The following is a 15,770-nucleotide window of genomic DNA, read 5'->3' on the forward strand; positions in this document are numbered from 1 at the left end:
AGAGCTGTCCTGGACAGCGTGTGCATGCAGGAATGGATGTAAACGTGGATGCCAGTCATAATACTGGACCTCAGGTGACTCTCTTGCCATCTTTACTGAGACTTTCTTTCAGTCCAGGGTAATTTTCTTTAATTGTCTTCCTGATTATAATTTCTATATTGCTAGCAGCTTTTGTTACCACTGAAATGTGTGGAATTTACAGGTGTGATCTCCTTGGTTTCTTCTCTATGCACATGCTCATGCAGTTTCTCTTTTGCTGCTGGCATCTGTCGTGAAAATTTCTGGTAAGCATTGATGACATAGGTTGGTACAAAATCAACAATCTTTTGATGTCTTACTTCATTGTTTCACTAATATACTACAAGTACTCTGGAGAACAGAATGGGCCCAAGATTAACATAGATCTAGATAAGAGTCTCTAGAATTCACGAATACTTCGTTTCCTTGTCAGGGATGAAAATCAGGTAAGACACATAAGTCAATAAAGCCAAGTTTGGAATTCATATACTCTACACACAATTTCTGATCAGAGCCAATGTTCCTTACCTAAAGGAAGGTGGAATGTATTCTGGAGGCAGGACAGGTGGCAGTGGTTGGCCAGACATAGCTACATCAATGAGGTGCATTGCCAGGATAAATTCTTCTGCTGTAAGTTTTCCATCTTGATCAATGTCAGAAAGATTCCTATTCAACAAAAAGTTCGCTGTAATCCAGTTTCATGAAAATTCATGCTTTTTACTATTCATGAGTGATTTAAAAGTTCTGTTTTCTTACTGACCACAGGCCAACTGAGTCTCTTTGTCCCTCAGCTTGTCAAAATAGTACCTACTTCATACTGTTACAAAGATAAAATTACAAGTAGCTGGGACAGTGTTCCTCATTCAACAAACGCTATGATTATAATGATACTATTCCCCAACCTTTGCATATTTAAAATATAACACACTCATATTCCACGTATCTTTTTAAAGAGGTGAGCTCTCACTCTGTTACCCAGGCGGATGTGCAATGACATGATCATAGTTCACTGCAGCCTCACTGCAGTCATGATCATAGTTCACGACAAGTCTTTCCGGGTTTAAGTGATCCTCCTGCCTCAGCCTTCCAAATAGTGAGATTACAAGGTGTGCACCACCATGCCTAGCTAATTTTTAAAATATTTTATAAAGATGGGGGTCTCACTGTGTTGCCCAGGCTGGTCTTGATCTCTCCTGGCCTCAAGTGAGCCTACCAAATCGCTGGGATAATAGGCATAAGCCACCACACCCAGCTCTGTATCATCAAATGTTCTGCTCTAGACCAGGAAATGATAAACTATCAGTAAAGGGTCAGGTAGTAAATATTTTATAGTTTATAAGACATACAATCCCTATCCTACTGAACTGTCATTTTGGCAGGAAAGTAGCCATACAAACACATAAATGAATGGGCATGGCTGTTTGTACAATAAAAATTTTCTTCACAAAAACAGATGCAGGCCAGATTCGGCCCACTGGGCGTAGCTGGCCACCACCCCTTAATCTAGGACTGCAGGGTGGATCTTTATGAACTCCAGCCACAGAGTCAAAGTGTTTTATCTTCCTCAATCTCAGGATTCAATCTCCATCATTCTTCATAATGACTCCATCATTCTTCATAATGAACTTGCCCAAGTAGCTAATTACAGAAAACATTTTCCTAGCAAGTCCAAGAATGTGATTTTACTTAACAATTTCTGGACAGTCAAAAGAAGACACATGACAACACATCCGTTCACTAGAATGTCAACAGGACAAATGCAATGGTAAACTGGCTTTGCCAATGCCAAAAATTAAGAAACCTTCTTAATTCTGAAATTTCTTTAGGTGCTATAAACTTTTTTTTATTGTTATAATTTCCATAAAGTAGCGTGCACACCTTCTAGAGTATAAGTCTGAGAGTTTTGACAAATATGAACCACAACATACAGAATACTGTCAGTTTAGCCTAAAATTCCATGTCTCTTTGTAGCAACTCCCTCCTTTGCCCCCAGCCCCTGGCAACTGCTGATTTCTTTTCGGTTCCTCTAGTTTTGCCCTTCCCATATGCAAGACACCCAGTTTTAAAAAGAAATGCAATTGAAATAAAATGAAACCCCTGCCCGCTCCTTCTTATTCTCTGTTCCTTTTTGTGTCTCACCATCAGCCAGTCCTAGGTAAACCAGTTAGAAGGTAGTTGAAATTCTTACTTGTTTTTTCATCACACTTGCCTAAATTATGATTATAAGCATTTAAATAAAATATCTTTTGTAGTGTGTAGTAGCAGAATATAACATTCTAACAGGAGAAGCCTCAAGTGTTTTTCTCAAATCGGATAAGTTATACATGAAAAATTTAAAATAAACATTTCAATATAATCTGGTATCATGAGAACAACACAACCTAATACATTGTCAACCAACCTCCATTAATGCCAGATCTTAAGTTTGTATTTCAGGGGGTCCTAGGATACTGTTCAATACCCAGATTTAAAGAGGTCTGGGTGTGTCAAAGATATAAGATGTATATTAACTGGTCTAGTCTACTGCCAAAGGCAAGCTCTTTCATATAAAACAGAAGGGAAGAGAAGGGCAAAGGGAGCTGCATTAGAGCTTGATCATTTGTGAAACAACCATATCAACGCGGCCTGCAAGAAAATCACGAACTCTGCAGTGAGCTTTGTAGACAAGGTTTATTTTCCAGGGATAATCACCAACATATAGCTATAACACGCACACTTCTTAAGAAACCATTCTGGTTAACATTTAAATTTTAGGAAGCCTGTAGGACCTAGGCAATGCTCATCGATAGCTATTCAAAATCCTCACACAATAGAGACATTATGTGCCTCTTGAGGAAAGTACGCAGAGACCTCTCTGGCAGAGTCTTATCAAAAACAAAACAACCAAAACAAAAAATCAAATCTGACCCGCACTTCTCAACCAGGGATGATTGTGTACCCCAAGGCACATCTATCAAAGTCTGGAGACATTTCTGATTGTCATGCTGGGTGTGGAGCTCATGCTACTGGCATCTAGCATCTAGTGAGGAGTGGCCGGAGATGCTACTGAACATCCTACACTATACAGGACATCCCCCCACAACGAAGATTTATCGGGCCCAAAATGTCAGTAATGCTGGGGTTGAGAAACTTTGCTCTATATCTAATTACCAATTTACAGGAAATACAGAAACAAATTAGACAATCCCACAGTGATGCAATCTTCAAAAGTTAAGCCATTAAGAAACTATAGGACAAATGATCTGGTTTGTTTTTAACAGAGTTTGTTTGTTTGTTTTTCTTTGGGGTGGCCTGGGGGACTTGAGAAAAGAAGCAGAGAATAAGACAAGGGGAAATTTATAGATTAAAGGAGACATACAAGATGGAACAATTAAGTATTGCAAAATATAGGCTTATTTCAGTCCTGATTTGAACAAATAAACTATAAAACCATTTTGAGGCAATCTAAGGAATTTGAACACTACCTGATGAATGATAAGGATGACTACTAAAAAATTTAGATGAGCTATTGGTATTAGGACTATGGCAAAAAGAAAATCGGTCAGGCGCAGTGGCTCACCCCTGTAATCTCAGCATTTTGGGAGGATAAGGTGGGCAGATCATCTGAGGTCAGGAGTTCAAGACCAACCTGGCCACCATGGCAAAACCCCATCTCTACTAAAAATACAAAAATTAGGCAAGCGTGGGGGTTCATGCCTGTAATCCCAGCTACTAAGGAGGCTGAGGCAGGAGAATAGGTTGAACCTGGGAAGTGGAGGTTACAGTGAGCCAAGATGGCACCACTGCATTCCAGTCTGGATGAAAGAATGAAACTCCATCTCAAAAATAATAATAATAATAAATTTAAAAAGGAAAATCCCTCTCTTTTGAAGATACGAGCTAAAATATTTGCAGCAGAAATTATATAATAACTAAGATTTGGCTTAAAATAATCAAAGAGGCTGGGCGTGGTGGCTCACGCCTGTAATCCCAGCACTTTGGGAGACTGAGGCGGGTGGATCACCTGAGGTTGGGAGTTCAAGACCAGCCTGACCAACATGGAGAAACCCGGTCTATACTAAAAATACAAAATTAGCCGGGTGCGGTGGTGCATGCCTGTAATCCCAGCTACTCGGGAGCTGAGGCAGGAGAATCGCTTGAACCCGGGAGGCAGAGGTTGCAGTGAGCCGGTATCATGCCACTGCACTCCAGCCCGGGCAACAAGGGTGAAACTCCGTCTCAAAAAAAGAAAGGGAGAGCCAAGATTGGTCATGAGTTGAGAACTGAGTTGTATTCAACATGAGTTGAATACAACTGTTAAGTTGTATTATCACTTCTTGAGAACTTATTGCATTAATCTGCTTTTTTTTTTGAGACGGAGTCTCACTCTGTCGCCCAGGCTGGAGTGCAGTGGCACAATCTCGGCTCACTGCAAGCCCCGCCTTCCAGGTTCATGCCATTCTCCTGCCTCAGCCTCCTGAGCAGCTGGGACTACAGGCCCCGCCACCACGCCTGGCTAATTTTTTTTGTATTTTTAGTAGAGGCGGGGCTTCACCATGTTAGCCAGGATGGTCTCGATCTCCTGACCCCATGATCTGCCCTCCTCAGCCTTCCAGAATGCTAGGATTACAGGCGTGAGCCACCGTGCCCGACCGCTTTTGTATTTTTCAAAATCGAGACAGGAAATAGTATTAAAAAAGAGGCAATCATTACAACTCATTGAAATTAAGCAAATTCTACATATTCCCCCATAAAAAAGCGGTATTAATCTAAAACCCATGAGGCCACATCAATCTAAGCAAGTTTCCACTTTATCCAAACCAAAGACCTTTTCATTCCTTACCATATTGAAGCCAGCTGAGCCTGTGGTAAACTTGATTGCATAAGAATAGTTCTTGCTTGGGGACCTAAACAGGAACCGGGGAAAGGACATACAGATGAGCCAGCAAATACTCACTGTACAGGAGGACCAGGGTTCTGTGTATATGGACTACTCCATGACCTCATGCAATCACAATGCTTTAAATAACATTTGCTACTACTGCAGGGGCTTTGTAAAAAGGAAATTAAACTCCAATGAAAAAGGGGAGAAACACAGAGCACAGCATCTGACACATAATAAATTTTTGTTAAATGGATGTTTGATAAAGAATGACCATGTGAAAGATTTAGCGTTTCAAAATATAACCTGACCTTTTGTCCACATGACCATCTTTATTTGTACCGGGCTTTATTTACAAAGTTGAAACTTATTCTCTTTAAGTTTAACATCTTTTGCCACTGCTACCACCTGCTGCCTCCACCCTGCTCAACCTCAGGCAAATTCAGGGAAATTTCGGAGAATCTTAGAGGAGGAAGGGACCTTGGAGAGATCTCCGGGAAACTGTTTCACTAAACAGACTTAAAAAGAAAAAAAAAAAAAAAAGTTGCAGGAAGGGCTGACAGCCAGTATTAAAACACATTTCCAGCCTGCCGTGGTCGCTCACGCCTGTAATCCCAGCATTTTGGGAGGCTGAGGCAGGCAGATGGCTTGAGCTCAGGAGTTCGAGACCAGATGGCAAAACCCCATCTCCACCAAAAGTGCAAAAAATTAGCTGGGTGTGGTGGCATGAGCCTGTGGTCGCAGTTACTCGGGAGGTTGAAGTAGGAGGATCGCTTGAGCCCCAGAGGCAGAGGCTGCAGTGAGCCAAGATTACGCCACTGCACTCCATCCTGGGTAACAGAGTGAGACACTGTCTCAATTAAAAAAACCAAACAAATCACATTTTCTATGTTAGCCAAGAAAAACAAAAAAACAAAAAACAAAAAAAAAAAGAATTATTCCTGGAATTTCAACTCTTTTCTCAAAATGAGCTCTCATTTCTTAAAATAATCATAAACATCTTCACTTTTGGTATGAAAGTGGCCTTAGACATCAGACAAAAGCACAGTAGGAGACTGTTTAAATAAACGAGGGTCAGCGAGGGAGAAATAAACATGTCTTCCTTTCCAGCACTGCCCCTCAAGGTGTGGTCCCAGGAAGACTGATGGACAGAGGAATGGAAGGCTGTGGCAATTCTGTTGCAAAGATTCTGGTATATATGCTTTGCTTTTCGCTATTATTTCATTCTTCAAACGCCACCTCATCAAAACCCACAAAACTGGATGTGTTTTTGCTTGGCCAGCAGTAGAGGTCAGGGAACCAAGGAGCTTAGGCTCTAGTCCTGGCTTAGTCTAGACTTTGCTGAGTGACTGGGAGAGGTAGTCTGGACCCTAGTTTGCTCATTTCAGATAAACCGGTCTATGATCCACTGGGGCAGTGAGCTTAGCATCACATTAGCACATGAAAGGTGCTCTAATGGCAGGTAACATTACTGACAAGAGTTCAACTTTTATTTACATATAAAATCCTGACAGAAAAGCACACATATGGATACATGTGGATATATACACGTGCACATGTACACAGCTGAATTGATTTTCCAAAATGAAAATACTCAAACACTATGGAGGTCATGAAAGAGAGTATAATCGTACCCCAGATGCCCCTCTTTGTCTCTCTTTTAGTATCACCTACCACCAAGGTAGCCTAACTTCTACCCACTGTCTGTCCGCTGTTCCAAAATAATAAAATAAGATAATAATAATAAAATAAGACTTTAATAAAATAAAATAAATAATAAATAATAAAATAATAATAATAAAATAAGATAATAATAAAATAAGCCAGGTGGCTTATTTTGCTCCGAGTTGTAGAACATTAATCCTCACTGCTATGTAGTGTATCATTGTGTCATTATATCCCAATTTCTTGTCCATTCTACTGTTTTCTTTTCTTTTTTTGAGATGGAGTCTCGCTCTGTCACCCAGGCTGGAGTGCAGTGGTGCCATCTTGGCTCCCTGCAACCTCCACTACCTGGGTTCAAGTGATTCTCCTGCCCTCAGCCTCCTGAGTAGCTGGGACTACAGGCATGCGCCACCACGCCTAGCTAATTTTGTATTTTTTTTAAATAGAGATGGGGTTTCCCCATGTTGGCCAAGCTGGTCTCAAACTCCTGACCTCAAGTGATCCGCCCACCTCAGCCTCCCAAAGTGCTGGGATTCCAGGTATGAGCCACTGTGCCCAGCATGTCCATTCTATTGCTGATAGGCATTCAGGTAGTTTTCAATTAGGGCTACTATTAATAGTGAGCATTCTAACTTTTGGTGAATATATGAACACATTCCTGCTGGGTATGTGTGGGTATATGAGCATGTGTGTGTTTTGGGAGCATCTAAGAATAAAAAATCTACTGAATTCATGTGAAGATTCTAAAGGACTGTGGTACAATGGAATAAGCAAAGTTCAGGCATCACTTTCTTTAGTCTGTAACACTGCACCTAGAATGTTGGTAACAAAGTGGAATTAACAAAACTTTAGTGGATGATTTAATTTACACTTGCAAAAACAGCCCTTACTCTGGAACGATATAAAAGGAAGTTAAATATTTTATCTATTACACATAAAAAGCCTAACAATAAATGTGAAGAACTAGCTCTAAACCTGGATATCAGGAGACTTGGATTCTAGTCCTGACTCCCTAATGGCATGTGGCATTAACAAAACTACTTTAACTCTAAAATGAAGTTTTTCCATCTGTGAAATGAGGAAAATAATCTGTAACAGAGATTGGTAAATTATAGCCCTTAAGCCAGCTCTGGCCCACAGCCTGTTTTCGTAAGCAAAGTTTTATTAAAACAGCCATATCCACTGATTTAAGCACGACATATGGCTGCTATTATGCTACAATGGCAAAGTTACGTAGTTGCAGCAGAGAACATATGACCTATGAGCCTCATATTGTGCTATTCTTTACAGAAAATGTTTGCCGATCCCCACCCTAGAAGATCACAATTATCTCTTGTAATTCTACTATTTGTCTATATATGTCCTAAATTGATGTTGCAGAACATTAGAAATAGACCAGCAACAGCTAAGATAGCATCTTAGCACATTTGGACAACACACAGTTGAGCTTTGAGCGCACAGAACTCTTCTGTTGAAACCTAGGTACATAAAGGGATATCGGTTTTGGAGTACTGGCTTATAAGGAAACATTGGAATAAAACCAGAAATCCCAAGCACACAAACCCCACTTCTGGCACCCATGTTTGGGCAGGGAAGTATGGCTAGAAAGGAGAGAGCAACTACATGAAACGAGCTTTATTTGAAATAATGACTAAGACTTTAGCTTTTCTAATTAACAGATGAATTACCAAATAGCATATTCATTGTTTCAGAATGCAAGAATAAAATACCTCTTTGAGAAGAGGGGCTAGCAGTAACAGGAATACCAGAGTTCTAGAGCTTCTTACATAACCTTAATTAAAGAATGATCCCTCTCTATAAGGCTGTCTCTTTTAAGGGCATGCAACAGTATACACATCAAGCCGTGAGGGAAGAACATGGTGTACAACAGGACGTATCGGCAAAATCAACCCAGGTAATCAGTGGGCTAAACAGTGCCACTGCTAAAGCCAGGCACTGTGGCTCACGCCTATAATCCGACCACTTTGGGAGGCAGAGGTAGGCAGATCGCTTAAGCTCAGGAGTTTGAGACCAGCCTGGGGAACATGGCAAAACCCAGTTTCTACAAAAAGTACAAAAAATTAGCTGGGTATAGTGGCGCATGCCTGAAGTCCCAGCTACTGGGGGGCTGAGGCGGGAGGATCCCCTGAGCCTGGGAAATCAAGGCAGCAGTGAACTGTGATCATGTCACTGTACTCCAGCCTGGGTGCCTGTAATCCCAGCACTTCGGGAGGACAAGGTGGTAGGATTGCTTGAGGTCAGGAGTTCAAAATCAGCCTGGACAACAAAGCAAGATCCCACCTCTAAAGAAAAATTTTAAACAAATTCAATTTCTATTGTTTATTCCCATTTTAAAATTTACTGTAATAAATTATCCTACTTGACATGACTATACAAAGGTCTGGTTCAAAAGTAAAATTCCCACCTTAAATTCTTGCTGGATCAAAGTAGCAATAAGTATGCAGATAAACAATATCAAAATCTGCCTTCTTCCCAGTATATTTCAAATTTTACTTTCTGCCTCAGGTATTTAAAAGTTCTAAATGTTCAAGTGCCTGGGTCATTATATTTGGAATGTAGATACTGCATTTCATTCATAAAACACAAATCCTACCAAGAAAGAGAGAATTTCTCAATCAATGTCTCAATTGAATACTATTTTAATCAACTCAAAGCAAACACCAACAACGTTTTCAAGAAATATTTTTGGATTAATTGGCAATGTAGTTCTGGGTTTGTATGGAGCGCTGGTGTCAAACCACCATGTAAAACAGTACTTAAAAATATGCTATTAAATATACCTTCAGTGGGCTGGGTGCGGTGGCTCATGCCCATAATCCCAGCCTAGTTTATGCAGGCTCTGTTTTTTTTTTTTTTTTTTGAGTTGTAGCTTCACTCTTGTTGCCCAGCCCGGAGTGTAATGGTGCGATCTCAGCCCACTGCAATCTCCACTTCCTGGGTTCAAGTGAGTCTCCTGCCTCAGCTTCCCAAGTAGCTGGGATTACAGACATGTACCACCACTTTGGGGGGCTGAGGTAGGTAGATCACCTGAGGTCAGAAGTTTGAGACCTGCCTGAGCAACATGGTGAAACTGTGTTTCTACTAAAAATATAAAATTAGCCAGGCTAATTTTAAATTATTAAATTATATATACAACTTGAAACAGCGACTCGGTCTATTGTGTTTATCCATGATTCTGGAAAAATAATTATTTTGAGGGAAATGTTTATGATCTTAAAAATGGAAAATACCCATGGCCAAAAAAAAAAAAAAAAAAAGAGTGATAATAAAATGAATAAAATATGAAAGTTAGATATGATTATCTAGAGAAGTTCTTAGTTTACTATCATTGAGGAACTTTACCAGGCTGTTCCTTATGGATAAGGAGGGAGTGCAAGGGCGCGATCTTGGGTCACCGCAACCCCCGCCTCCCGGGTTCAAGCAAGTCTCCTGCTTCAGTAGCTGGGATTAGAGGTGCCCACCACTATGCCCAGCTAATTTTTGTATTTTTAGTAGAGACCATGTTGGCCAGGCTGGTCTCGAACTCCTGACCTCAGGTGATCCACCTGCCTCAGCCTCCCAAAGTGCTGAGACTGGGATTATAGGCATGAGCCACAGCGCCCAGCCTTCTTTACAACTTTCTAACAAGTATTTAACCCTTCATGAGAAAAATTCTGAACGGTATGTTAAAATTCCTGTCTATCCTTCTGATGTAGATAACAGAATCATTCTTCTTTTAAAAAAATCCTTTGAGATCACCTAAGTTAACTCTGGCCTTTTATATTACTAGACAAAGAAATATCCAAAGTGGTGAGCCCTATCTGGGCAGTGACAGAGCCATGTTCCCAACTCCCTGCTTTCACCCTGCCTGCTGCCTCCAACTCTAACCTAGTGAACAGACAGCTTCAAGTTCATCAAGTTCAAAGCTGGACTTCAGAAGCTGAAGCTAGTTTTTGTTCAAAGAAGTGTTTCTTTGCTAGTGCCTTGATTTGCATATCAGTGGTTTGCAGTGTACAGGAGTATCCCTGGTCTATGTTCCATTTTACCACGAAGCAATGGGGCATGAGAGAATGATATAACTACATAAAGAGTTATCAGTGGATAAGAACACGAGATAACAGAGACAATGAAAACACAGCTAAGAAATAAGCACATAGACATTTGGAAAATATCCATGACCCAATATCTAGAAACAGTTTGCGTTGAAAACAAAGATCATATTTCACTAATTTTTATTTGTAAATACCTGTTAAGTGTCCACTCATAGTTTTGTCATGACTATTGAATAATTGCCTGTATTTCAGTCTTGATGACTGAGGAACAGCCCATTCTGCCACTGGTGGGACACTGTGGGGAAAAGAAAAAGGAAAGAGGATTATCCATAAGGAACAGCCTGGTAAAGTTCCTCAATGACAGTAAACTAGGAACTTCTCTAGATAATCATATCTAACTTTCATATTTTATTCATTTTATTATCACTATTTTTTTTTTGCCATGGGTATTTCCAATTTTTAAGATCATAAACATTTCCCTCAAAATAATTATTTTTCCAGAATCATGGATAAACACAATACACTTAGTGGCTGTTTCAAGTTCTATATATAATTTAATAATTTAAAGGTTCTATAAAAGTATGAAAAACCTCTTGTAACTGAGGTAATACAGTAATATCCAGGCTATTCTAATTTCGAAAACACTTCGTTTTTGGTTAAAAAGCAATGCTAAAAGCAAACCAGTAACTGCCTTTAAAGGTACTAATTCTCCAAAAATGTTTTAACTTTCTATACACGAATATACAGGACCCATTTCTTAACGAAGTGAAATTACTCCATTCTGTAAGTTTAAATCCAGACCCAATGGACGGTTTCCCATAGAGAGAGAGAACAGAACATTTCCAGGGTCATGACACATAAGCAGAGTGGGAATGGAGACAACTTCACTTCCTTGACCACAATCCAATACTGATCTCTCCTTGACAACGTGCCACAATCCTGACCTGGCCCAAGGACACATCTGCCAGTAGTTCAGCTGGGTCTATACTTCCTTAGTGATTAGTTCCTCAGATGCCACTGTCCACACAAATATCACACTGGTACCAATGGCCTGTTAAGCTTCGACATCTAAATGAAACCCAATGGCTGAGCTCAGACAGTAAAAATGGCATTCCCCTTCCAGGACAGATTATAACGAATGCTCTGTTTGCAATTTCATTTCAACAAAGAAATCTATTTCAAACATGTAAAAGCAAAATCTTACTGAAATATTGAACTTTTTAATCATCATTTCCATGTGTCACCTATGCACTTATACCTATTATACACAGTTCAAGTATAGGAAATAGCTCCCAAACACTGGAGAAGTACTTATATGAATTCACCTTTTTCAATTTTTATGAATTTCTTAATAAAAAACACTTACCATGATCTACTCTGCTGTAGGTACTTCAGCATCAACTTTCTCATGTTAAACTAACTAGTATTTGCTGATTCCAACTCCTGCCTATTTGTCAAGAAGCTAACTATCTAGTTCCTACATGCCAGGAATGCTGGGTGTTACACACAGAAGTTGTCCCAGATTACACTTATCACATCAGAGTTTTCTGCCAAATTCCTGAGAATTTAAATAGACTAAAAACTCATTAAGATGTACCCAAAAGTTCAATACTGCATTGCAAAAATTGGCTAGAAATTTAAGTTATTAACAAGGTGACAATTAACATTTAAAAAAAGTTGTTTTAACAGCACTAATGTTTGCTAATACTGATAGTTTATTCATTCTAATGTCACAAATCAATAAGGCAGGTTTCAAAATCATTTCTGCAAAGTCATAATAAACTCCAAACTTCAGCATGGTAAAGGATAATTTTTTTTTTTTTTTTTTTTTTAAGAAAGAATCTGGCCGTGTCGCCCAGGCTGGAGTGCAATGCTGTGATCTCGGCTCACTGCAACCTCCACCTCCTGGGTTCAAGCAATTCTCCTGCCTCAGCCTCCCAAGTAGCTGGGATTACAGGCGCCCGCCACCACGCCCAGCTAATTTTTGTATTTTTAGTAGAGATGGGGTTTCACCATGTTGGCCAGGCTGGTTTCAAACTCCTGACCTCATGATCTGCCCACTTCGGCCTCCCAAAGTCCTGGGATTACACCTGTATCCTACAATTAAATGAAGTTTTTTAGAGAAAACTTGCATAGTTAAGAACACACGCCTTAAAATCAGACATAACTCAGTTTGACTCAGCTCTGTCACTTCTGAGTTATGTTGTGTTGAGCGAGTTATATAATGTCTCTGAGCTTGTCCCTCATCTATAACGGAGAGTAACAGAATCATCTCATGGGGAAGAATGAGTTAATGTATATAAAGCTTTTGGCACAGTGCTTTTCAGTTTATGGATTTTCTTTAAATCATTTTTAAAAGTAATGAAGGCATCACTGAATTATATTCAACATGCTTTTCTCTTGAAAGTGGGAAAATGACTTGATTCACTTAACAATTTCCAGCGAGGATGACACAAGACAGGATAACTTCTAAAAGCTTTTTTTTTTTTTAAGGCAGGGTTAGGGTCTTGCTCCGCCATCACCCAGGCAAGAGTGCAGTGGCACTATCACAGCTTACTGCAGCGTCAATCTTCCTGGCTCCAGCCATCCTCCCATCTAATTTTAAAATGTTTGTATTAACAAGGTCTCCCCATGCTGCCCAAGCTGGTCTCAAACTCATGGGCTCAAGCGATCCTCCTGCCTCAGCCTCTCAGAGTGCTGGGATTACAGGCGTGAGCCATCACACCCGGCCCAAGTTTTGAGATGGCTTAAAAGAGACTTAATTTCTCATCTTAGTGTAGCAGTATGCAAGGGTAAAACATAGGAGTAAAATAAAATAAAAATATGAAAGGTAATAATTGAAACCAAGGTTGACCAAAACATAAGCAATAATTGAGCCATATATTTGATTAATGTGAATTGTCCACAATCTGGATAATTTATTTCATAATAAATGGTCTTTAATAGGATGTTACTAACTACCCATATGAACTCTGTAAGATTATCTGAGATAGAATTAAAAATAAGGCCAACTATAACTCCAATCTTCATATAAAAATTTTATACATAAATTGGTAAATCATAAACACATAAAATAGTCCATGTGCTTTTTTCCCTTATACGCAGAATTTTATCTTACTGTTTTTAAACATTTTTTTACTATCCATTTATCCTCTTTAAAAAAAAAAATACACAAAGCCTTTAAGGAAATGTTACGTCCTTGATTTCTGTCATCTCCACAACAAATTAATGAGAAAAACTAGTGACACCATCCAGAAATTAAGAAAATTATTATTAGCACTCTACAAAAGCCTGCAAAAAAAGACAACAAAAAGAATATAGATGATTCATGGTCAAATTTATACTTTAATCAGGTAACGGCTTTAACCACACTTCCCATTTAAAAACAAGAAAAACTTACCTGGCCACGTCAAATGACTGTGCCTTTTGTAATTTAGTGTTTAGTTGTGACCCTGGACCAGATCTACTAAAGGAAGAACTCTTTGGCAATGTGGCGGCTGTAAAAATAAATGTTGAATAATTTTAATTCTACAAAGATAAGAAACTTGCCCCAATTTACAAAAATTAAAATGCACAGTCAACAAAATCTGAGGCAGAAATAATTCCCCCTTTCTTGCCAGCCTAGAGCAAAAAGAGCTTTTCGTTCCTCACTCTCTGTCCTCCTGCCAAAAAGGTTTCTAGATTTACTTGTTCTACTGAAAATCACCTTACTATGTAGTAATACTGATTTCCATAAAATTTTACTCTTCATTAAACATTTAGTATCACCTTTTATAGGACCTATTCCAATAGTTAAAGAGGTAACAGCTTAAATATATAAAATGGTATTTTATTCCCTGCACTGAAGGAGCTGAAGTATTAGTTCCAGATGTAAGAGCCAAGAAGCCACAAACTGTAGTCTTGGCCCGATAACATGTGATGCTAGGGAAGGTCAGCTTTTGTGTCTGATTATCACTGGGGTTGGTTAGTTGTGTGTCAGAAAAAAAAAACACTCTGTGTCTCAGCCACATTCCCTCACCCTTGCCTGATGGCAAATGACTGGCAACTTCTGCCATTAGCCACAAAAGAATAGAAGACTCAGAGTGTGTGGATTTGCTTATACTCCTGGAAAAACAACTGCACACACTTTCTGGGCTACCATCATGTCCACAGTCATGGTCATACATGCAAGATGAACTACATGTGACAAGAAAAAAATCTTAAAAAAGGAGGTACATTTAGCTTATTTGGCCATAACTTAAAGACATATCCTGACATATATAACAAATTCAGGGGGCCACAGGCACAGAAACGTTTCAAGTATGATGCTAAAACCCATGTCGTCAACACTGAATTTACTTAGATGTAGTCAAAGTACTTTAAAAATAATACTTTCCATATTGATATGAATTCATTAAGATGTTAGACCAAGGCTATCTACATCTATAGTTTTATACTTTATTTTAACTAAAGACTTAATAAAGTCTCAAAGTGGAATTAATTAAACCAGAAACTTTGAAATCCTCTCCTTCAATTAAGCAGGCATGTAATACCATGAAATAGTATAAACTGTTCTTTTTTATTCTTTACCATCATCCCCAACATAATTCTATTCCTAGGGGATTGGCTTGCTTATTAGCAATTCATAGTAGCTAAAGAAAAGTAGTAACTGATATATAAAAATAGAAAATGTTCAAATACAGATCAACTTCGATTGCTCTTCTCAGCCCTTGAAAGAAAATTACATTTGTGGCTTTCACTACTAAGCTCACCTTTGCCCACAGTGGCATGCAGAAATCTGTAATTCTCTTTCACACTCTCCACACTAGCATATCCCATTTAATACAGTGGAAAAAAACGTGAAATTAAGTGAAAAAAATAAAGATATTTTCCTCTGGACTAAAACATCATTTAAATATAATTAGAGATTTTAATAATGAACAGCAAAATACCAGTAGTGAAAATTCAGCCTATGGTTTCAGCAAGTCACATACCAGGATGAGCAAATGCAGGCAGAGGTTGTATAACAGGGGGAGCCCCGTTAGCCAAGGGGGGCACAGCTGCTGTGGGAACAGAAGATACTAGGGGTGGAGACATTCCAACAACTGGAATGGATCCCATTGGCACTGGAGCAACAGCTGTAAGCGGTGGCATGCTGGCGATACCTCCCATACCTATGAAGAAAAAAAAGCCCA

General features: G+C 39.2%; 1 protein-coding gene across 3 annotated transcripts in view; it reads right to left on the reverse strand.

Moving 5' to 3' along the window:
• Positions 1 to 15,770, reverse strand: part of ITSN1 (intersectin 1) — a 242,278-nt gene that overhangs the window by 121,726 nt on the left and 104,782 nt on the right. For all 3 annotated transcript variants that reach the window (XM_028845344.2, XM_028845352.2, XM_028845350.2), the window contains exons 6-10: positions 15,570 to 15,749; positions 13,997 to 14,093; positions 10,791 to 10,891; positions 4,841 to 4,904; positions 547 to 684 (exon numbers count right to left, since the gene is read on the reverse strand). In XM_028845344.2, the coding sequence (XP_028701177.1) occupies positions 547 to 684; positions 4,841 to 4,904; positions 10,791 to 10,891; positions 13,997 to 14,093; positions 15,570 to 15,749 (580 nt within the window). The remainder of the gene's footprint in view (positions 1 to 546; positions 685 to 4,840; positions 4,905 to 10,790; positions 10,892 to 13,996; positions 14,094 to 15,569; positions 15,750 to 15,770) is intronic.

Source organism: Macaca mulatta, chromosome 3 (assembly GCF_049350105.2).
Source record: "Macaca mulatta isolate MMU2019108-1 chromosome 3, T2T-MMU8v2.0, whole genome shotgun sequence".
Classification (NCBI taxonomy): domain Eukaryota; kingdom Metazoa; phylum Chordata; class Mammalia; order Primates; family Cercopithecidae; genus Macaca; species Macaca mulatta.